Below are 24687 nucleotides of genomic sequence, written 5' to 3' on the forward strand. Positions count from 1 at the left end.
GCCTCAGCGGCCAGCTTCCGAGGGTCGGTGAGTTTACTGTCCAGGAGATGCTGGCGCAGTTCTATAAAGCAATTGGCCGCTAAATGTTCCCAGGCAATCAGATCGAACAGTTCTTCGAAGGTGGAGACCTTGCTGCCCTTGATCCACCCGTCCAAGGCTCGGCTGTAAAAGTTCACGTATTCTACCCACGTGGTGCCCGGTATCTTCTTGCAATCTCGGAACCGTTGTCGGTACATTTCGGGGGTGAGTCCGTACCGGCCCACGAGGGCTTCCTTCATGTGGCTGTAGGAGTTCATGACCGTGGAGGGCAGATCTAGCAGAGTGTCTCTTCCTTCGCTTAAGAACCGGCCCCATAGGCCAGCCCCCCAATCCTTTTGCGGGACTCGGTGAGAGGTCATGGCGACTTCGTAGGCCTTAAACCACTGCTGGATATCATCGTTCTTATAATACTCCTTTACCACATCCTTGGGGATGTGAACTTTGGTTTCCCCGGTGGGAGCGGACGGTGGATTCCCGGGTGGCTGTGACTTTTCGTTTCTAGCCCGCCACTCAATCTCCTTCAGGCCGCGTTCATGTTCTAGCTGGAGTTTCTTTTCGTCGTGCTCCCTTTGGAGTCTCTTCTCTTCGAGTTCCCCTTGTAGCCGTAACTGCTCGACGGCTAACTTCTTCTCTGCCAGTTTTATCTCTCCCTCGATTTTTAGTTTTGCCAGTTCAAGTTCGTGGTTTCGGCTTCTCTCTCTGTCCGCTAGTTCCTCGGGGGACAGGTTCCCCTCTGGCCCGTTGTTTCTTGCCGGGATGCTTGGTGGTTCATGGGTAGAATCCCCTTCCGTTTGGGTCGGGGGCGCCCCCGTCTCGACCCAGGCTTTCAGTACTTTCTGGAAGTCTTCCTTTGTGCTTAGTCCGGTGGTAGCGATGCCAAGGTCTTTGCAAAACTGTTTTAATTCTCTATGCGTGTAATAGTTCAATTGATCCTCTCGGAACGGTGAGCTTACTTCGGTACCTGCGGCACCCAGGGAGGTTTCTCCTTCCATCTCTGTTTGGTAGTGCGTCAGTCGTTCACTGCACGCTCTCTTTCGGTGTCGGCTCGGATCCCGTCGTCTGCCACCAAATGTTGGAAAGGCGTTCGCCGGAGGGGGGTTCGATACACGTCTCGCCCACCCCTTTGACCCACCTCTCCCAAGTAAGCCGAACCAGGCGCGCACACCCTGAGATGCACTACGAACAGAGTGACACCACACGTATTCTTTGTAGGACGATAGGTTCTTTTATCGATGATTTCAAGGGATCTTTATGATCCAAAAGGCAAGTAGTACAGCAGTGGCACAACGTACCACAAATCAGTCGTGGGGAATGGGGGTAGCGGGACAGTCTTTCAAGATAGTGTCTCTGCGAAATACCCTGCGGAAGCTCACAATCCTCGAGCTGGAGGGTGTCGTATCTCTGGGCGATCTCTTACCGAGTCGTCCTCAAGGGGAGCGCCGCGAGTCTCTCAGCAGGCACAGGTGGTCGGAGTTCGGGAGCCGCGATTCCGTCAGCAGGGCTCAGATGGTTCAATAGCTGGGGGCCGCGAGTCACTCAGCAGGCCTAGGTGGTTCAGTGTTCGGGAGCCGCGACCTCGTCAGCAGGGCTCAGATGGTTCAATGGCTGGGGGCCGCGAGTCACTCAGCAGGCCTAGGTGGTTCAGTGTTCGGGAGCCGCGACCTCGTCCGCAGGGCTCAGATGGTTCAATAGCAAGAGGCCGCGAGTCACTCAGCAGGCCCAGGTGACTTCAGCGTTCAGGAGCCGCGACAGCGTCAGCAGGCTCAGATGGTTCCAGGTCTTCTCTGTCCTTGTTTCTTCGGCACCCCTTGTTATACTCCGCTGGTTCTTTGAAGTCCGGAGTGCTCGCAGAGGGGGGACTGGGGTGACGGAGGGGGTTCGGCGGGATTTTCTGCCGCTCACTTCTTTGGTCTTTTCAGGTGGGTCTGGGAGGGACCCCAGACGCTCGGTAGGGGAGGCGCCTGCTCCCCAGGGGCCTGGTGGCCGATTGAGTCCTCCCGGGGAAGGCGACCCGAGGTGTGACTGGGCTGGCGCCTCTGGGTCTGGCTCGAGGGTTCCCGCTCCCTCGGTTGGGCATGCGTGGTAGGGTGTTGAGTCTGTCAGGCCTCTGGCCGGCCCGTGGATCGGGGGTGGCTGGGGCGGCCGGAGTCGGAGATGTCGTGTCTTGAGGGTGGTTGCAGGTTGGCTGGATGATGGAGAGGGCAACGCCGTGAGGCCGGTCTCACAACATGTGTTTGCCACATTCCCGACAGGGCTTGAAACCCGACTTCTTCGTCGACATCTTCTTCGAAGAGAAACAAGAAAAACCCAGAAGAAAAACAAAGTAACAGTACAGCTACCAACAGTAATTCCCGAAATCCGTTGGCGTCGATGGTGCGGAAAAAAGGGAACTGACGTCATCACGCCGACGAGGTCTTCTTATGGAGCCGGTGACGTCAGCGGAGTCGCGAGCAGAGCCGTGTCTCTGTGATGTCGTCTTCGAACCCATCGGCGTGGACTGCTACAAAAATTTCCGAATGTTGCTAGCGCAGGGGATATTCACAAGGTGCGGAATCCACTGGCAGATGTATCCATCAGAAAGTGTCATACAAGAAAACCTTTATTTTCATAAAGAAAAGCAGGTAATAGAAGGCATTTGGCCTAAAGGCTGCATAGGTGAAAGAAAATCACAGTACAGTAAAAAACCGGCACCTCGCCTTTAAGGCTTCCAAGAACCTGGACACCGTGCCTTTAAAACCTCCAGGAGCCCCTCTGCTTCCATCATGCACCACAGGTGACAGTTAGGTCAGTTCTTTTTTACGGTGTACTAACTTGTAACAACCTGATTAACAGATGCAATCACTACTAAATATTAAAAATGCTCGTCCGGGGAGGAGGGCGGGTGCTTATGACTTTGATGAGTATACCCCTGGAAGAGAACTAGGATTACAGATAAGTAACTAATCCTTCTCTTCCAGGGGATACACATCAATAGTCATGAGCACTGAACAGAGTAGCAAGCCCATACCCACTACCTCGCGACGAGAAAATAGCATAGAGAAATACATGACCGAGCATCTTGACATTAAGCAAACAAATTCCTTAGAGAGGCTTGCCCAGCTTGGGCATCCGCCTGAGAATCAGAGTCTAAGTAGTAATGGCGGGTGAAAGTATGAACTGAGCGCCAAGTAGCTGCGTTTGCAAATTTCTGATATAGGCACATTTCTTAGAAGGGCCGTGGTAGAAGCCTTCCCCCTGGTGGAATGTGCTTTGGGTTTGCCCTGAAGAACCTTATTAGCTAGTTCATAGGCCAAGGATATGCACGAAACAATCCATCTAGAAATGGACCTCTTAGAGGCTGCTGAACCGGTATTTATGACACCATAGTTATCAAACAACCGGTCCGTGTGTCTCAAGGACTTAGTTTTGTCAAGATAGAATTTCAAAACCCTCTTGAGGTCCAAAGAATGGAGAGACCTATCTGGTGGAGTAGAGGGATTGGGAAAAAAGTAGGGAGAGTGATCGCCTGATTGATGTGGAAATCTGAGACCACCTTTGGAAGAAAACTCGGATGTGTTCTTAACACCACCCTGTTAGCATGGAAGACAGTATACGGCTCTCTACAACATAACGGCTGGATCTCACTAACCCTGCGGGCAGAAGTGATGGCGACTAAAAAGGCAGTTTTCCATGATAAATGTTGCAGAGAGGCCTTGTGAATAGGTTCAAAAGGAGCACCCATAAGTTTCGTAAGGACCACTGGCAGTTTGAAAAAAGAGGATTGAGATGCAGATTTCCTGTATGCAGTGATAGCAGCTAGGTGCACCTTAATCGAAGAGAACTGCAAACCAGACTTGGCTAAATGTAGTAAATATGGCAACAGTACCTGCTCCTGACCCTTGACCGGATTATGAGCATTGTCCCTGCACTACAGGTGAAACTGCTTCTACTTGCAAGCATAGGATTTTCTAGTGGAGGGTCTCTTGGCTTCTTTCAGGATTGTCAAACAATCCGCTGGTAAGTCTAGGTGTTCATACTGAATGACCTCAGGAGCCATGCTGTCAATCTGAGGGAGGAGAGATTGGGATGAAACACTCTCCCCTTGTTCTTGGACAACAGATACGGAAGGCAAGGCAACCTGCGGTGTGGCACCTCGGACAACTACAGAAGGTCCGGGTATCACCACTGGCGCGGCCACTCCGGAGCTATCAGGATCATTCCAGTATTGGACCTGTAAAATTTGTTGATTACTGTAGGGATCAGAGGAAGTAGTGGAAAGGCGTACAGTAATGTCTGAGACCATTTTATCAAAAGGGCATTTCCTTCTGACCCTGGTTGGGCACACCTGGACGCGAAGACGTGGCATTTGGTGTTGGCCGCGTCTGCGAAGAGGTCGATGTCTGGCACTCCCCATTGTCGAAAGATGTCTTGAGTGACTTCGGCGTTTAGCACCCAGTCGTGCGCTTCTACAAAGTCTCTGCTGAGTGAATCGGCTTGGGTGTTCATGGAACCCGGAAGATGAATGGACACGATGTTGATGTAGGAGAGTAGGGTCTGCAATCCTATGATCACCCAGATTTTTTTGCTTTTGCTTCATTGGTTTACGACTTTCCCTGGCTGCGGGCCTGCCAATCAGACCCACAGCCTAGCTGTTCTCTCTCGAAATTAACACACATGTACATTAGGTGCATCCACTAATTGGAACTGGGCCGCCTTATCAGTCCCTGTATCAGCATACCACAGGTATCCAGGGCATCGGTGTACCCAGGGCCTACCAGGGGCTGCAGCATGTATTGTGCCACCCCTGGATGGCCGCCTAAATCTGACACAACTGGCTGCACGACAGCTGGGGCAAGGTGGTGTAATCACCCGTTGCTGTAGGTGTAGTATTCCTATACCTAACCCTAAAATGGACGCATGGATTCCTGTCAGTCACTCCTATGGCAGGCCTTATCAATCCTGAAGGCAGAATGCTGGGAATCATGTGAGATGGTGCTCTGGCGCGAGCTGAGCCCGTCGACGGCTTGCGGAACCAAATCCTAATAGCCGTTCCATGGTGACGCGGGCCAACTCCTTTAAAATGAATTATAACCCTTGCGGTTATTTGCTAACTTTGGCATCGCCTCACCTACACATGACGAGTAAGGTGTCATACGAATTGGAATACGAACCCCTCGCCAATTCTGGCGACGGGGTTAGCATTCCCCCCTTTTAGAGGGGCACGACATGGAAGTAACCTTGAACCCCGGTTAAAAGTTGACTCAAGCCTCAGCATCACAAAATGGATGCTGCCACCAGACACAAGTCTGACCTCCTGCTGCTGGGAGACCTTCCAGCGAGGGGAGCTTGGACAAAGGGTTTCCTGTCAAGGGCGGTGTTAGCACCATCCCAGACAGGGTTTGTGTATCCCAGGTAGGCAGGGCTGAAAGGAAGGTGATTGCAAGTGGCACCCCGGTGCTCACTGTGCATAGCCCAGCTCAAACCAGTTTCGGGGGCACACCAGCCCCTGAGCTGGGGCGAAGCCGGACAAAGGATAGAGGTGTAACCACCCCCCTCCTGGTCCCACCCATAGGTAGGACCGAGTCACGGGCCAGCCCCTTTTTCCTAGAATAAAGGTGGGAGCGGGTCCCCTTCCCAAATTGGATAATTCTGAATCTTGAACTACTTTCCACGAAAGGAACTCTTGACTATTTCTGAAGACTCTCCCTTGTGGCTAAGGAGTAGCCACCCTGCACCAGCAGGCACCACCTAAGCGCTTGCGGTTTGCTGCACGTCTCTCCCATGGATCAAGACTGCCCAGCTCGACGAGACCCGGGTTCCCTGCCATCTCTGACCTCTACCTACATCATCGGCTCAGCTGAGATTCGTAGGTGTGACGAGACCTGCGGGGCCGGCCATCTTCAGAACCTGCACGACGCTTATCTAGCACGCCCACCGAGGGACCCTCGAGTGAGTGCACCTAGGGTTTGAGAAGCCCTAACCCTGAGCGGCTCCAGCACCGAAGTCTGCCTCCCCAGCATCCACGAGATCTGCGTGGGGGCCCTTCTGCTCCTTGTTGCTCACCGCGTTGTCCGACCACTCGCCGACCGGCTTGTGGCCCTCTTCACGACGCACCACGACAGACTTTCATCCCTGGTCTGGTTGCTCCAGACTGGCTCTTGCTCCCCTTCAACAGAAGAGTACCTCGGACCCTCCTGGTCCACTCCCGACGCCATCTTGACTCCACCGCGAGGGTTTGCCACTGCCAAGACCTGCTGTCCCATTCTTGGGCCCAGCATCATCGACAGCAGACACCTTCGTGGGACAGCTCGCCCTCCCTCCGGGTCGCCGCCGCGCCTCCTGGTCCAAGGAACAGCCGAGTCCGACGTCATCCACTCACCTGGTCGAGGTGACTTCAGCCGGTACCTTCCTGGTACCCACACGATCGCTGGCTAGCGGTTGAGAACTGAGTCCCCTCTGCTTTCAGGTTTCCTTCATCACCGATCCAGGCTTGGATCTCTCTGAAAATCGACACTGGTCGCCTGCCAGCAACTTCTTCTTTCAGGCTCCCGAGACTACAACGAGGACTCCCGACATCTTGCTGAACCCCACGCAGCCGCAGCCTCTGGGCTAGGTAACTCGAGCATCTCGGTGCTCCATCGTAGGTTCGCTCTACAAGTGTCCAGTTCCTTTTTCGTTTAGTCCCACTGATCGGATTCCTCCGGAATCAGTAACTTTAAACTATTTAACCTTTCCCATTCCACTTGCAGTGTAAATGGTTTCGTGCCCTTCGGGCATTTGTGTAAATTGTGCAACCAGAAGTATTTTCATAAGAGTTTTGTAGTGTGCTTAGCTCCCGGACTCATAAAGAGCCAGGGTAGTCTTGTTATAAATAAATATCCTTTATTTTCATAACAACTTGTGTGGTGTCCTTTCACTTGGCGTTCAAGGGGTATATGTGATGGTAAACAGCTGGCTTAACACGCCCTCTAGAGTTTAGCCTAAAGACTGCTCGTATCCACGCTACTAGGATAGCTGGTCTATAAGGTTGACTTACAACCAATCATCAATAAGGGTCGTTTGGAATGATACACAGGGATCACTAGAATAGTGAGCACTACATATCAGGCCAACTTCTCACAGTTGAGACCTGTTGCGAGAAGCCATTTCCAAATGGACTGTGCCTCCAGAGAGAGGGTTCTCGACCTGGTGCCACCCTGCTTGTTCATATAATACATCGTTGTGGTGTTATCAGTCTGAACTAAGAGAGAGTTGGACTGGAGAGAAGGATACAGAGACTTGACAGCCAGGTGAACGGCTCGTAACTCGAGGAAGTTGATGTGATATCCTCGCTCCGTCTCCGACCAGAGACCTTGCACTTGAAGAGACCCCATGTGTGCTCCCCAACCTTGTAGGGAGACATCTGTGACTATAGTCTGAGTGGGGATGTCCTGATCAAATGGAACTCCTTTCAGCAGATGTAACCTTTTCATCCACCATCTGATGAAGTCCTTGGCAGATTGAGACAGAGTCACACGGTCCTCCCAGCTACCTGAAACTTGCATCCACTGGCCTTCCAGAGACTGCTGCAGAGGACGCATGTTCAATCTCGCATTGGGAACGATGAATACGCAAGAGGCCATGGAGCCCAACAGTGACTAGACTTGTCTGACTGGGATGAATTGCACTGAGGAGATCACACCCTTTGGTCTTGATCGATGACAATCTCTCCTCCGAAGGACACACGCTTGCCTTCACGGTATCCAGAGAGGCGCCCAGGTAATAGATTCTCTGGGTCGGGTTGAGAATCGACTTTTTGAAGTTGACCTGAAGCCCCAACATGTGCAGCAGCTGAAGACAGTAGCTGAGATGGTTCTGAAGCAGTGATGGGGTGGCGCTCTTCAGGAGGCAATCGTCCAGATAGGGGTAAATGAAGATTTTGCGCTTTCGTAAAAAAGCTGCCACCACCGCCATACACTTGGAGAACGTTCGGGGAGCTGACTTGAGCCCGAACGGAAGAACTCGAAACTGAAAGTGCTGACGGACTACTTGGAAACTGAGAAATTTGCAATGCCTCCTGGACACCGGAATATGGAAGTAGGCGTCTTGCAAGTCTATAGCACACATCCAGTCTCCCTGATGTAGAAGTGGAAAGATCTGGTGTAGGGCCAGCATTTGAAATCTTTCCTTGCGGATGAACCTGTTCAAGAGCCGTAGGTCGAGAATCGATCTGTATTCTCTTGCCGGGCCTCTTTTTTCGACCAGGAAATAACGGGAATAAATTCCTTGACATTGCTGGTGTTTCGTAACCTTCTCTATGGCGTTTTTTTGTAATAGACTGTTCACCTCTTGCTGCAACAGTAGGTGATGATTGGATTTGCTCTGAGGAGGACTTGATGGAGGTGGGGCCTTGAACCTCACCAAGTATCCATTTTGAACAATACTCAGCACCCATTTGTCGTTTGTTATGGATTTCCACTCTTCCAGATAAAAGGTGATACTTCCTCCTACCGGAGTGGGTAACGGACCCGGAGGAAGCTTCTGCTCATTGCTTGGCTGGCTGTTTGGCCGCAGAGGACTGCTGCCTATTGTTTCCCCTGCTTCTGCCAGGTCGTCGCTGCTGGAATTGAGACCTCTGATGTTGCTGATTTTGAGATGACCACTGAGGGGTTTGAACCCTCTGTTGGGAGGAACGCTTGTCATAGGGGCGGAAGCGCTTTCTGAATTCCTTCCGTTTCTCGAGACCAACCGCCTTCACTGTATCCAATTCCATCTTCATCTTGGCCATCTCATCATCCGCATGAGCGCCGAATAATGAGGAACCAATAAAAACGGAAGATTGACAATCCTCTGTTGAGCATCCGGCTTCAGGCCTGTGAGGCGTAGCCAAGCAGAACGTCTGGAACAGATACCGTGGGAATAACCGTGGGCAGCCAGATCAGATGCATCTGCAGCCACGCTAATCAGCTGGTTAGCTACCAAGCCACCTTCGTGCAGTATCTCCTGAAAGTCCTGCTGATCTTCTTTCGGGAGTTTTTCTGTGAACCTTGTAAGGGAGTCCCAGAGAGATCTATAATACCTCCCTAACAGAGCTGAGGCGCTGGCTACTTTCATCACCGAGGCTGACGTATTACACTTCCTCTTCCCCAGAGAGTCCATATTCTTGCTGTCTTTCTCCGGAGGACATGAAGAAGAAGATGCAGCAGAATTTGCTTTTCTGGCTGCCGCCACAATAACTGACTCTGGTGAGGGGTCTGAGCGCAGAAAAAGAGAGTCTTGAGCCGGAGCCTTGTATTTTGTGGCAATACGAGATGGCACAGAACCTACTGTGGCTGGAGTTAGGAAAATCTGGATGACAGGCTCTATGAGGCCTGGGACCAGTGGCAGTAAAGGTCTGGAAGATGTTCGATGATGTAGAGTCTCAAAAATAATAGATGTGGAAACCGTAGGAGCTGACATAGTAATGCCGAACTTCTTGGCATCCCTGCAGAGAACATCATTGAAAGTCCCTATGTCATCAGTAGGGGAAACTCTGGAAGGTGGAGTTGTCGACAACGTTGGAGAGTAATTTCTGATAGACGATCTGGTGGATGACGACCACGTTGGAGATCTTCGTCTCCTCCTGCTGGGAGAGGAAGTGTGACGTGAACGAGATCGCTCCCGAGATTTTGTAAGGCGGGCGACAGGAGATCTTGATCTTCTCGGGGTTCGTTGTGGAGAAACCCTCGATGAAGTAGTTTGACGAGGACTTCTGGTATGTCGTGATGGCGAGTAGGTGCGAGAATAATCCGAATCCGGACTTCCATGATCCGCACCCCCCTTCATAAAATGTCCAGTCCCTTCTAACCATCTGGGTGAAAGGTTAAAAGGATGTGATTTCTTTGGTGGCACCGGAGAGCCCTTCAGTGAAATTTGAACGATGTGAAGGCCAGGGGATGATGAAGCTGTCATCGACGTCGACCGTCGTGACCTCGATGTTGATCTCTCCCCCTCTGCAACCTCCTCAGAAACTGCCACAGGATCTTTGTCCTTCGACGCCGACCGATGTCTAGACGACACCATCGGCGTCGACTTCATCGGCGTCGACTTCCTCGGCGGCGAGATGCTGGATGATTCTCGTCTCATCGATCTCGACGTAGCCCTCAACGTCGAACGCCCCCGTCATCGAGCTGGAAATTTGTACATCGAACGTCTTGGACACTTCTTCGGCGTCAATTTCCTCGACGGTGAGCGCCTCGACTGCGACGGTGAGCTCGACGTCGACAGCCGGTATGCTCGCGCCAGGGTCTTCGCCGGCGAGCTCCTGGACGCCGACCTCCTCGAAGATGGCGGAGTGTTCCTCGCGAACCGACGGATGTTTCGACGTCGACGGGAGTTTAACAGGTCTCTCGGGACCAGTATACTTCGAGCCCGAAGTATGTCTCGACATCGACTTACTTTTGTGCGACGAAGAATGTTGTCGTCTAGACGTCGATCTATCCCTCAACGCTGAAGAGTGTCTCGGATGCTTCTTCGACGGCGATCTTGACGCCGACTGGGAGCAATCAGGAATCTGTCTCTTCCTGGACTCTGGAGAGGTAGATCTTCGCAGTTTTCGATGTTCCTGAAGAGAAGAAGGGCCACTCTTATGATGACTTTTACTTCTCTCCAGCATGGCATGAAGTCTAATCCTTTCTCTGTCTCTAAGAGTCCGTTTAGAAAACTGCTGACAATAATTACAAGTGTCAGGTTTATGAGAGAAAGGTAGACAAACGATGCACACAGAGTGTGGATCAGATTTAGCCATCTTTTTTCCACAAGATGGACATTTGTGGAATAATGCTGGCATTCTGACAGAAAAAGAATGATAAAACTGTCAATTTCTGACTAGAAATAATCAAAAACTGTAGAGCTCAAGCTCCAGGATACTCACAGAAGGAGCCGGAAAAAAGAACTGATCTAACTGTCACCTGTGGTGCATGATGGGAGCAGAGAGGCTCCTGGAGGTCTTAAAGGCACGGTGTCCAGGTTCTTGGAAGCCTTAAAGGCGAGGTGCCAGTTTTTTTTTTACTGTACTGTGATTTTTATGTTCACCTATGCAGCCTTTAGGCCAAATGCCTTCTATTACCTGCTTTTCTTTATGAAAATAAAGGTTTTCTTGTATGACACTATTTCAGTGTATGTTTTCTATTACAGTATTTATAAGTAATACTGCTTTTTATGCAAGAAAAACCTGTATATTTTTGGCATGTTGTCCTATTTTGGATATATGTTAGGCTGCATATTTATGGTTATTATATACATGTATATATGTATGTCGTGGCAGTGCTGTGAACTTTTTGGTCACACAACATATATATATGTATATTTCTATATGCTCCAGGATCCCACACATGGGCGGGGATTATTCAATGCTTATGACTATTGATGAGTATCCCCTGGAAGAGAAAATTGCCTGCTGGGTATGTATCCCAGACTGAGGAAAGTCAAGGTAACAACAAGATTTACTGACCTGGCTCTGTTACTAGCTAAACTGGCAATAAACTTGCAATGGGAATCCATGTTACCCCTATCATAGTGACATGGGAGAGAGAGGTTAATTACTGCGCCAAAGCAGAAGGGAAAGAGTTTTGTAGGGAGGATAAGCAAGGTATGCAGAAGTGACCCATTGCAGCGCAGTGGGAAGAAATGGTACAGGCTTATAAGGACAATGGGAAAAAAGATAATAGACCATCTTAAATCCTGGTCGCTCTAGAAATGCTTGAAGAACAATTTACTTACCTTCCGTAATGATATATCTGTAAGAGACATAGATTAGTTATGGATTCCTCACCTTAGAATTACCCCCAGGTGTCAGACTGGATCCGGAGAGATTTCTCCTCAGCAGTACCTCTGAGCGTCGATAGGTGGCGTCGGTCGACTCCACATACGTCGTTGTAATTGTGGTCACCGGAATGACGTCGCGGTATCTACTTAGACGCTGCCTTTGTGTGCTGACATCAGTTCTTTACACGACATTCCTCACCAGAAGCGAAGAGCCACGCAAGACACTGACCACTGGTGCATGAAAACTAAGGCCCTGAAAGAGGGTCCCTTACCCTAGAAGTCAGTTCGCAGAACGGGGAGGATGGGTGGGGGGTGAGAAATCCATTACTAATCTATGTCTCTTACAGATATATCGTTACTGAAGGTAAGTAACTTGTTCATCTGAAATAGACGATTAGTTATGGATTCCTCACCTTAGAATAGATACCCAGCAATACCAACCCCGGTGGTGGGTCTGCGAACCAAGTTCACACCAGAAAGTCCTGGAGAACCGAACGGCCGAAGAAGCCGTCCCTTGGACTTGGCTTTCCAGGCAGTTGTGTTTGGTAAACATGTGTGCAGTGAAGCCCACGGAGCTGCCTGGCAGATGTCAAGAAGGGAGACTCCACGTCAAAAAAGCAGTAGTGGCCGCCGTCGCCAGGGGTGGAATGGGCACACAATCCAACTGGAGGTTCCTTTTTCACTAAGGAATAGCAGATTTTGATGCAAAGAACGACCCATCGGGAGATGGTTCGTTTTTGCACGGCCCTACCTTTCTTGACGCCCACATAAACGACAAAGAGCTGGTCATCCACCCGGAATTGTTTTGTGCGATCCAGATAGAACAAAAGCACACACTTTGTATCCAGACGGTGGAGCCTCTCCTCCTCTTTAGAAGGATGCGGAGGTGAAAAGAAGGTCGGCAAAGTGATGGTCTGCCCTATATGAAAAGAGGTAACTACTTTGGGGAAAAAAGAAGGCCTAGTGTGGAGGACGACCTTGTCCGGATGAACAGCCAGGAAAGGAGACTTGGAAGAAAGGGCTTGTAGCTCACTCAGAAAGGCAGTTCTAGGGGTTAAGAGTCTGAGAGGACAGTTATGTAGCGGCTCGAAAGGAGCGCACATCAGATAAGTAAGAACCAGGTTCAAGTCCTGCTGGGGCATCACAATATGAGTTGGAGGAGACAAATGATTAATGCCCGTAAGGAAGCGATTTACGATACGGAACTTGAAAAGAGAAGGCTGGACAGGCAGCCGAAGGAAGGTCGAAATGGCAGAAATATTGCCGTTGAGAGTGCCCAAAGCAGAGCCCTGCTGGGCCAAAGAAACAATGAAGAGGAGAACCTCTGAAAGGGGTGCAGAAAGGGGATCCACAGCCTTTGCTGTGCACCATGCCACAAATTTGTTTCATCTACAGGAGTAAACCGTTTTGGTGCAGGGACGTCTGGCTTCCAAGATAACATTACGAGAGGAAGGTCGAAAGCCGTCAACTGTCGCCGCTCAATCTCCACGCAAGGAGGTGGAGACTGGACAGATTAGAGTGGAGGACCATCCCCTGCTGCTGCGACAGAAGATCCTCCTAAAGAGGCAGTCTGATCAGATGATCGATGGCCATGTGCAATAGCTTGGGATACCAGACTCTTCGTGCCCAATCCGGAGCCACAAGGATGACTTGGGCCCGGTTGCGCTTGATCTTCTTCAGCACTCTGGGCAGAACTGGTACAGGCCGAAAGGCATACAGCAGGCCGCAGTTCCACTCGTGACGAAATGCGTCGCCGAGCGAGTGCTGCCTGGGATATTCCAAAGCGCAGAACTGATGGCATTGCACGTTTTCTTCAGTGGCAAATAGATCTAACCACGGCTCTCCAAACTGCTGAAAGAGACCTTGCACCACCTCCGAGTGAAGAAGCCAATTGTGATCCATCATTCACCGGCGGCCAGGGTCATCCGCCCTGGCGTTCAAGGAACCTGCCAGGTGTTGAACCACCAAAGATATGCCCTGACGTTCTAGCCATGTCCAAAAGCAAATGGCCCCACCCTGCCCTGCATGTTACAGTACCACATGGTGGTGGTGTTGTCCATGAACACCTGCACTACTCTTCCTTTGACAGAAGGAAAGAATGCTTTCAGTGCAAGACGAATCGCCGAAGCTCTAGAAGGTTGATGTGGAGCCCGAACTCCACCAGAGACCAGTGGCCTCTGATCTTCGCCTCTCCCACGTGGCCGCCCCATCCCAGGAGTGACGCATCTGTCACCACTGTGAACTCTGGTTGGGGGAAGGGATAGGGATCTGCCGTTGACCCAATCCTGGTTCTGGAGCCACCACTGCAGCTGACTTGCAGTCCCCTCCGAGATCTGGACGATAGTGGAAAGATCCCCCTTATGCTGCACCCACTGGATCTTCAGGTCCCACTGCAGAGCCTGCATACGCCACTTGGCATGATCCACCAGCAGGATGCAGGAGGCCATGGGGCACAACAGCCTCTGAGTCAATCTCACCGAAATCGGTATGAAAGCGCAAATATCCCAGACTCGCTGCTCCGTAGGATAGGCCCGAAACTGCGCTGTATCCAGAGCTGCTCCGATGAAAAGGAGCTTCTGGGAAGGAGTCAGGTGTGACTTCGGCACATTGATAGTGAACCCCAGCAAATGCAGGAAGTCCGCCGTAGTCTGGAGGTGGGAGACGACAGCCTGGGGCGAGCCCACCTTCAACAGCCAGTCGTCGAGATAAGGAAAGACTAGAATCCTTGATCTGCGCAGATGAGCTGCTACCACGACCAACATTTTCGTGAACACCCGAGGGGCCCTGGTAAGGCCAAATGGGAGCACAGTAAACTGAAAATGCTCGTGGCCTTCCGTGAGCCGTAGGTAACACCGATGGGCAGACAGGACGGGGATGTGAAAATAAGCGTCCTGCAAGTCCAACACTACCATCCAGTCTCCAGGGTCGAGGGCAGACAAGACCTGTGCTAAGGTTAGCATTTTAAACTTTTCCTTCCAGAGGAAGCAGTTGATGTCCTTGAGGTCTAAGATAGGACGCAGGCCTTTGTCCTTCTGCAGCACTTATTACTTGGTTTCAAACCAAGGTACCCTCTCTCATTCCTATAGTCTTGCTACCAATGTTTTGAGGAGGAAAGACTGCATTCCATCTCACATTTCTCAGTGGTATTTTCTGAGTAGCACTGTTGTGCTGGCATTTTTTTAAATGAACTGACGCAGTGCCACAAATGTTTTTGCCTGTGCAGTTTAACCTGCTGCTTTCCGTCTCCGGCGTGGCAGATAATTCTGGGGTAGAAGTATGCTTGAGTCATACTGCTGTGACAATGACTGGATCTAGTTTTGGATCTGTTTTTAGGAATTGTGGGTCTAGTTGTGGGGGTCTATACTTCATTCAGTAGGAGTGGTGTTACTGCCTTAACTGTAGCTGGTGTTACAATTCTTTCCTCTGCTATTTCTAAAAGAGCCATTACTAAGAGCAAAATAGGTGTTGCCACTGCCCTTGTATGGAGGGTTTCGAATATTACAGAGACTGTTGCTTGAGGAGTCTCTAACATAATATTAGCGGCTTCTCTTGCAAAAACCTCCTAAAATGTCAGAATGTCATCCACTGGTGATGCCCTGGTTGGAGACTGAGGGGGTGACATTGGTGTGTATGATGTTTGTGACAAGTCCGAGTAAGAATTAGGAGATCGGGATCAAGTTTACGATCTGGTTGGAGACTGAGGGGGTGACATTGGTGTGTACGATGTTTGTGACACGTCCGAGTAAGAATTAGGAGAATGGGATCAAGTTTACGATCTCCTTTATCTACCGACCAGAGTACTTTGAGGAGATTTGGTTTTGCTCCTTGTAGATTCATGAGGAGAAGAAGGCTTTCACTTTAATTTTTTAATTGGAGACCTGGAAGTTGCATTTGATGTTTTCCTTGGAGGAGAAAGATCAAGGGGACGCACAGGAGTCTGATCGTATGATTGGCTTTACTGGCGATATGGTAAAGAAGCTGTTACGGGAATGTGACCCTTTCTGAATGCCAAAAAGGAGTTTTAGGAATGGGCTGAGAATGTATGTCTGGCAAGGGTCTTAGTGCAATGATTAATAACGGTTTGAAGATGGTGATAAAGACCAGACTGTAAGAGTCACAGGTGGAACAATGTTCTTTTTCTGTCTCTTTGACATCAACTATGATGCAGTTGACATAGATCTTGTTTTTTTCCACGAAACTGGTGTATGTGTTGCTGCTAAACCTGGTGCTTTTGTCATCAAATGTGAATGTGTCACCATTAGTGTTGGTCTTACCCAGCCATCACTGGGAATTTCACCGTCAACAGTGTGACAGTTGCCAATGACCATGGTTGATGTTTTGACGTTGACGGAAATGATGGCTTCCTTGATACTGATCTTGAATGTCTTGTGGTTGATGAAAGCGCATGATGTGAATCAGTAGTTGGAGAGCTGTCCTTTGAAGGTGAACAAGTTGGCACTGACACGGTGCAATGTCTATGTTGTTATTCTTCAATGGCGATAGGAAGGGTGGTGGCGTCTTTCTCTGCCCCTTGGTTTTCTCTTCCCACATGTCCCCGTATACCAGCCACTTTTTATTGTCTTACTCTTCCTTCATATTCTCAATCATACCTTCAAATCCAATGTCCTCTGTCTTTCACAGTTGATTTTTAACACATTTCACATTCCTTGGCAGTGTGAAAGGCAGGAAGGCAGAGTACACAAAGCTTATGAGAATCAGTAACTACCTTTTTTCTCCCAAATGAAAAACACTTTGAGAAAAGAAAGGTAATTCTGACTAAACCTTTCAGTCAGAATAGTCTGTAAACCGGTGCATTCAATGGCAGATATTCATACACGTAAAGTGAAATAAGAAAAAATAATTCCCTGACAGGAAAAAAAAAGAATTTTGAGGAGTGAAACGTCACAGGTGTTCTAAGTTCCTTTTCTCAGGAGCCGTAAAAAACAGGCTCTGGGGGCAACTGTCAGTACAATGCATTGTGGGAAGGGGTGCCTGCCATGATCTTGACATTGCAGTGCTATTTAACCAGCATGACAACTTTATATGCACATTATGAAAGAAAATGCGCCTCCGATAGGCCTCCACTACATAATAGCATTATATTCATGGACAGAGACATAATTTACTTCTGTTTCCATGAAAGACAACAATACAAAAAGGTGTTCCGGTTTCCACGCAATGCAGCAGGGAATATTCAAGTGTTTAGGACTTTCAATGAAGTCCCTGAAATGCAGAATCCTATGTGATAGGCATTAATATGCATTAAAACTCCAAAAAGGTCAGCTATATCTGCTTGCTAAAAAGCACCTATACTGTTCTATCAACATTATACAGAATGGATAAATGAAAAGAAGAAAAAGAAAAAACATTTTTATCGCCAGTTATAGGCAGCAATATGTTTTTCGGTTTTTTTGCTGCATATGCTGCGAATAAAATAACCATTGTTTACGACCTATTGGCGTTGCCAATGCTTATTTTTCATAAATCACGTTTTCAAAGGATAAATATAATATACATTTTTTACATGCTACCTTTATTACAAATCACATTTATTACGAATAATAGTAATAAATAGTATCCTCTTTACTATATCGCATATACGAAGCACAGACCTGTGTGCACCTACCTGGGAATATCCTTGGGTAAATGGTCAAGTTGTTTCCACTCACTTGTTGTCACGTTGTGAATCCATCCATCACCTGTCAATGAAATGTTAGATATTTAGCATGTCACGTTTTCAATTTTAGTCATCTTTAGTAGCAGTTTTCCCTTTTTAAGAACAATGTAAAGTAAGCATATCAACCTGAGCTGAAATACCCCCCCCCCCCCCAAATCTCTTATTCCCAACTCCCCTCCTCCCTGCACCTCACGGCACTAGGCTATCTAATGTTCTCCTTTCTCCAGTGTACTTGCTATCCTCTGTTTCATTTCCCTTTCCCAACAGCTTCAGTGTGTATTTATTGGATTTCAATAGGTCCGGTATCTTAAGGCATTCTGGCCAGAGCAGGCCTCTATTGTCCTGTGGAGGGAAGCAAGCACGATGCAGCATATTTTGTCAAAAACCTACTTCACTCCCTGGGACCCATTAACCGGTTTCTCATAACCCAATAGATTACAAAGAGTCTGATATTACAATTCCAATGTTGGGGTAGTTTTTTTTTTAACATGTTACAGTTTAACTAGTATATAGAACAGATTTAGAAGATTGATCGGCCCCATTTAGGCATGGCTAAACTTGTAATCCAAGGTACGTCCACATTTTCTGGACACCAAATTTTTATTTACAGTATTTGGATAGCGTGGACCTAGCCTGTATTTTCAGGAGATCTTCTTAAACTTTGGAAAGATTCCTCTGTAGATATATGGGCTAGAGGACTTCAGTTTTACAGCGAAAACACCATTCTGTCATTGGTTGGTTGCTCTGTGTTTGTAGAATAAACGTAAGACATTAGCGTGCAGTGTGCCAGCAATGATATGAGGACACAAACACACTACTATATATGAAACAACAGGCCTGGAGGGAGGGTGGTGGGAGGGGGGTGTTGTGCGTTAAAGGGGTTGTTTAGTTGTGTATTATTTATTGCACTGCATGGTACTGTATATCATATATGTGAACCCATTCTTTCTTACTTAGCCTTGAGAATACCCTCTCCTAGTCTGGCATATGCTAACAGTTTCTTTAACAGTACATGAAGGAACTACGTGTATACGATTAGAAAAACACAAAAAATGCCATGTTGTACTTGTCATGACAAACCTGAACTCACTTTGTGGTGCTCAATAAAGTTTGTTATAAAAAAAATGAGGACACAATCACACTGCTAATATTGTTGTAGCCATTATGTGGTTAGTTGCTGTGCTTAACTAAAATGAACAAGTTACTTACCTTTGGTAATGCTCTTTATGGTAGAGACTCTTACCTATTTTTTGAAGTACCACTGCGCTCCGGAAGGTGGTGCTGTGCGGCTCCACACCGAGTATCTACCAGAAAGAGCGTAACCGAAGGTAAGTAACTGTTCTTCTGAAAGAGACTGCTAGCCACAGATTCCATACCTTTGAATAGATACCAAAGCAGTACCTAAGGAAGGTGGGCTATGGAAGGACTGAAACCAAGAAGTCCTGCAGAACTGAGAGGGCAAAGTGCCTTCACGCAGATTCTGCTATCCAGACAATAGTGCTTCGTGAACGTATGGAGAGACTCCAATGTAGCTGCGTGGCAGATGTCTAGCACAGGGTCTCCGCATGCCAATGCAGTAGTAGCAGCTATTGCCCAGTTGGAATGAGCATACAGTCCTTCCAGAGGCAGTTTCTTCGCCAGTGTGTAGCAGATCTTAATCAGAAGCACGATCCAGTGGGAGATGGTACGCTTCTTCATAGCATTGCCTTTTTTGGCACGTGCAAACCCCACAAAGTGGGCCTTTGGTGAGATCGATGTAGAAGCTGAGTTCTCTTAGGGTCCAAGCGATGGAGCTTCTCCTCCTCCTCCATAGAGGGGTGAGATAGAGCATAGAATGCTGGTAGAGTGAAGGTTTGGTCGATGTGAAATGGTGTCACAACTTTCGGGAGAAAGGATGCCTTAGTATGCAGAGCCAGCTAGTCAGGAAAGAAGGTGATGTATGGTGGATAAACACACAAAACATGAAGTTAACTCACTCATGCCGCGCGTAAGTGATGGCAAATATGAATACAGTTTTGATGCAAGAAGCTGAAAAGGACAACTGTGGAGCGGCTGAAAAGGAGTACAATTAGATACGTACTGGCAAAATGAAGGCCCCATTGGTCATCACAAAGGGAAATGGGGGAAACATATGTATCAACCCATTCAAAATATGCGTCACAACAGGAGTTGAAATAAAGAGGGCTGATCAGACAACCATAAGAAGGCAGAGATGGCCGAAAGATAACCTTTAACTGTGTCAAGAGCAAAGCCTTGCAGGGCAAGAGACAGAACAAACAATAAGACATCGAACAGTTAGGTCGGGACAGTCTGGCAAGCACAGCACCAAACCACAAATTTGTTCCAGGGACAGGCTATACAGTTTTTGTTGCAGGATGCCATCAACCACATCCCAAAGGAAGGTCGAAGATGTTCAGCTATCGTTCCTCAATCTCCACACATGAAGGTGAAGAACCCAACCATTCTGTTGTAACACCAGATCCTCCCAAAGGGTTGGCCTGATCAGAGGGCAGATGTTCAAGCCCAAGAACTCTGGATACCAAAATGTGTTGCTTCAGACTTGAAACAGTAGGACACACTTTGAAAAAAGAACTCAGCCCTCTCAAAATGAGGCAAATGAATTTATCAATTCACTTTCAAAATGAGGCAAATGAATTTATCAATGCACTGTCAAAATGAAGCAAATGCCTTTATTAATGCAGCACTTTTAAGAGAAAGACAAAATATATTTATTATTGCACTTTTCCAGATGTCCTATGAAAATAACCAAGCATAGGAAATATATATATATATTCACTGAAAAAACCATAGGTTTCAGGAACGTTATAGTTAGTTGGACATTTCACTCGTACAACACCATAGAAATTCCGGTGTTATAATTAGTTCAGCTAACTATAACTCGCGCCCCCCAATGCACTGCTGATGACGTCACATATTACATCATTCATGACATGGTCAGCAGTGACATCACTGATGACATCACCAATGACATCATCCAATGACTGTGTGTTTCCGTAAAGTTTAAATTTGTTTTATATATATGCCAAGCTGCATTGAAGAATGAGTGGGTGTATCAGTGTCTGTATGGAGGATTTAGTAGGTACATGACTGACTGTATAAGTGAGTGATTAAATGTGTCTTTCTGAATGCATGGGTTAGTGACTAAACTGTGTGAAAGTCTGTATCAGTCAGTCTGTTGTTGTATAAGCTGCTGCATGGGTTGGTGAGTAGCTGCAGGAGTGTCTTTAGGGGTTATTGATTGCTTGCCTGAGTATTTGTATGGCTGCCTGAGTGTGTGTGTGGGTGGGTGGGAGGTGTGTGATTGTGCATAGATGTGTGAGTGGTTGATTCACTGGGTGTATGGGTTCAAGAGTGCATGTGGAAACAGCTGTATGGGTATGTGAGTGTGTGTATGGGTGTGTTGGTGAGTGAATGGATGTCTCAGTGGTACATGTGCAACTAAGTCCATATGTAAAAGGCAGTATATGTGAGTGATGGTGTATATAAATACCTATATGTGAGTGTCAGTAATTGTGAGAGTGGCTGCATGGATGATTGTGTATTTGTATCAGTGATTCTATAAGAGAGTAATTATGTGTTAGTGTCTGTATGAATAAGTGAGGTGGTGTCTGTATAACTGTATAGGCGAGTAAATGGAAGTATGATTGATTTGTTGCATGACTGACTAGGTGTGTGAGTAACTCTGGATATGTGGCAGTGTGTGTGTCTGTATAGGTGTATGAGTGCATATGATAGTGTTGTATTGATGAGTGACTGCATGTATGAGTGACTGTATGGGTGAATGAGTGGATGCGTGTGTAGAACTAGGAATCAGTCAGCGCGTATTTAGTAACTGGTATTGATGTGTCTATTTTTTGAAAAATGGTAGTCTGTATTTTAGAGTGGGTGTATCAAAGGTTAAATTCAGGTGTGAGGAGGAGCATCAGACTTTCACGTGGATGATGTCATCAGTGATGTCATTTGAGATCTCACCAGTGATGTCATCAGTGATGTCACTGACCATGTTATGAATGATGTAATATATGATGTCATCAGCAGTGCATTGCGGGGGTGCGAGTTATAGTTAGCTGAACTAACTATAACACCGGAATATCTATGGTTTTCTATGAGTGAAATGTCCAACTAACTATCACGTTCCTGAAACCTATGTTTTTTTCAGTGAATTTCTATGGTTTTTTAAATGCTAATTTCTAACTATAACGTGCCTGAAACCTATGTTTTTTTTTAGTGAATTTCTATGGTTTTTTAATGCTAATTTCTAACTATAACATGCCTGAAACCTATGGTTTTTTCAGTGAATTTCAAAGCTTCTTTAAATGAAAATTTGTAAGTCTAGAGTAACTCAATCCTATGTTTTTTTTATTTTCTAAACATATATACATATATAAAAAAAATTGTGAATAATTTTTAGTTAGAAAAACTATATTCATTCTTTTTTTTTGTAATATTATATAGAAGTCGCGCACCCTTTGCACATCCTACACGATGGCTGCGCGCATTCCGGTAGCCATTTTGAAAAGTCGTGCTGGGGTCGCGACTTTGGCGTTGTTTGTAAAGTATGAAATATCTTTAAATTAATTATAAATAAAAGTTTTCCTTCAAGTGTTTGTCTAAATGTATTTAAAAAAGTATTTTTAAAGTATTATTTTCAATATAATTTAGACGAAAGTAAAGTTACGAAATGCGTGGTGTAGCCGCTTAATGTGCACAACATCTCCCCACGCGTATTTCCGGGGTCGTACCGTGATCGCGCTGAGATCGAGCCTAAGTCGAGACGTCGGCGTACTTTTAAAGTTGAAAAAATGACAATAGAAAGTTTGAATATGATATTAGACTGAACAGTTTTGCTAATATACTTATTAAAAGTTTATAGAATTTTTTATTTATAGTGTATAATGATATATATAATTTTCACGGGTGCGTGACAAGTGCGTGCACTCTGCGCGACTTCATGTCAGCAAAAGAAAAAAGGAATCTGATTGGTTGAAATCAATTTCATTGTGAAAGAGGGAGGATCCATCCTTCTGATATTTCCCTTACTTTTTGTCCTTGATAGAGAGAAGACCTGTTTCTTGCTTCTTTTTATATTGATATACCTTTTTTGTGTGTTTATTTTTAATACAACTATGACTTCTAGTTTTGCCGAAGCTGATCCACTTGCAGTAGAGGAGGAAGAACAGATGGTGCAGCAGAAGAAGAAAAGAAAGGAAAGCATTGTTTGGTCCTTTTTTAGTGTACAAGAGGACCTGCGATGGATGCCGCTTCTGCCTCCCGTAACCAAGAACGGCACAGTACAGTCAAACTGCGGTGGGACGCACACTCGTTGACCTATCATGGCGCTGCTCCACACTTCGGGGAGGACGCTTTCCATTAGCTGTGTTTTCTGAAGACGTGTCGTGCCGGCCCCGTCCAAAAAGAGAACTCCTTTAGATCGATACTGCCTCTTCCACTCTCTCACCGGAAGTGAAACCAGGCCACGCGGACACTTTCACAATACAACACGGGAATGTACTTTTCGGTAACAAAACACATTCCCTCCTCCTAATCAAATAAATGACTCACTGAAGAACAGGGGCCAGCTCCAATTGATAACCAGCTGTTACAATAACTTATTTACTTCACAATACCATTACAAAGCATGCATTACCATGCATGCGTTGTACATCGCAAAGTCATTACTACACATTTTTTAAGAACGCATGGTCATTTACCATGCATCCCTTTACAACGAATTTCGTTGTAAAGGTATGTATGGTAAATGACCATGCTTTCTAATAAAATGTAGACGATCCACGTCGTTGTAAGGAAACATAGGCTGTTCGGTTTCCTCACAACGTCATGCACCGCCCCTCAGAGACGACATGAAGCAGGAACCACGAGGAGTGACAACTAAGGGGGATTGGGCATGGAGTGGGGGTTACTTTTCTAGGGTTTAGGGTAGTGCAGTGGTGTTTGTGTAGTGTAGGGGGTCATGCTGGGGGTAGTGGTTTAGGGTTTAGGGCAGTGCAGTGGTATTTGGGTAGTGTAGGAGGTCGTGCTGGGGGTAATGTTTTAGGGTTTAAGGTAGTGCAGAGGTGTTTGGGTAGTATAGGGGGTCGTGCTGGGGTTAGTTATTTAGGGTTCAGGTTAGTGCAGTGGTGTTTTTGTAGTGTAGAGGGTCGTGCTGGGGGTAGTGTTTTTGGGTTTAGGGTAGTGCAGTGGTGTTTGTGCAGTGCAGGGGCTTGTTCTGGGGGCAGTGTTTTAGGCTTTAGGGTAGTGAAAAGGTGTTTGTGTAGTATAGGGGGTCGTGCTGGGGGTAGTGTTTTAGGGTTTAGGGTAGCGCAGTGGTGTTTGGGTAGTGTAAGGGTCGTGCTGGGGGTAGTGTTTTAGGGTAGCGCACTGGTGTTTGGGTAGTGTAGGGGGTCATGCTGGGGGTAGTGTTTTAGGGTTTAGGGTAGTGCATGGTGTTTGGGTAGTGAAGGGGTTCGTGCTGGGGGTAGTGCTTCACGGTTTATGATAGTGCAGTGGTGTTTGTGTAGTGTAGGGGGTTGTGTTGGGGGTAGCGTTTTAGGGTTTTGGATAGCGCAGTGGTGTTTGGGTAGTGTAGGGGGTCATGCTGGGGGTAGTGTTTTAGGGTTTAAGGTAGTGCAGTGGTATTTGGGTAGTGAAGGAGGTCGTGCTGGGCGCAGTGCTTTAGGGTAGTGCAGTGGTGTTTGTGTAGTGAAGGGGTTCGTGCTGGGGGTAGTGCTTTACGGTTTATGGTAGTGCAGTGGTGTTTGTGTAGTGTAGGGGGTCCTGTTTTAGGGTTTAGGGTAGTGCAGTGGTGTATGGGTAGTGTAGGGTGTCGTGCTGGGGGTAGTGTTTTAGGGTTTAGGGTAGTGCAGTGGTGTTTGGGTAGTGTACAAGGTCGTACTGGAGGTAGTGTTTTAGGCTTTAGGGTAGTGAAGTGGTGTTTGTGTAGTGTAGGGGGTCGTGCTGGGGGTAGCGTTTTAGGGTTTTGGGCAGCGCAGTGGTGTTTGGGTAGTGTAGGGGTCGTGCTGGGGGTAGTGTGTTAGGGTTTAGGGTAGCACAGTGGTGTTTGGGTAGCGTAGGGGGTCATGCTGGGGTAGTGTTTTAGGGTTTAGTGTAGTGCAGTGTTGTGTGGGTAGTGAAGGGGGTCATGCTGGGGGTAGAGTTTTAGGGTAGTGCTGTGGTATTTGGGTAGTGAA

At 47.4% G+C, this 24687-nt stretch overlaps 1 protein-coding gene across 1 annotated transcript in view; it reads right to left on the minus strand.

Annotated features, from left to right (window-relative positions):
* The window catches only part of KLHDC1 (kelch domain containing 1), a 1365548-nt gene that overhangs the window by 305262 nt on the left and 1035599 nt on the right, over positions 1–24687 (minus strand). The window contains exon 10 of the mRNA XM_085627012.1: positions 17429–17501. Within this exon, the coding sequence (XP_085483138.1) occupies positions 17429–17501 (73 nt within the window). The remainder of the gene's footprint in view (positions 1–17428; positions 17502–24687) is intronic.

This window comes from Triturus cristatus, chromosome 9 (genome assembly GCF_964204655.1).
Source record: "Triturus cristatus chromosome 9, aTriCri1.1, whole genome shotgun sequence".
Taxonomy (NCBI): Eukaryota; Metazoa; Chordata; class Amphibia; order Caudata; family Salamandridae; genus Triturus; species Triturus cristatus.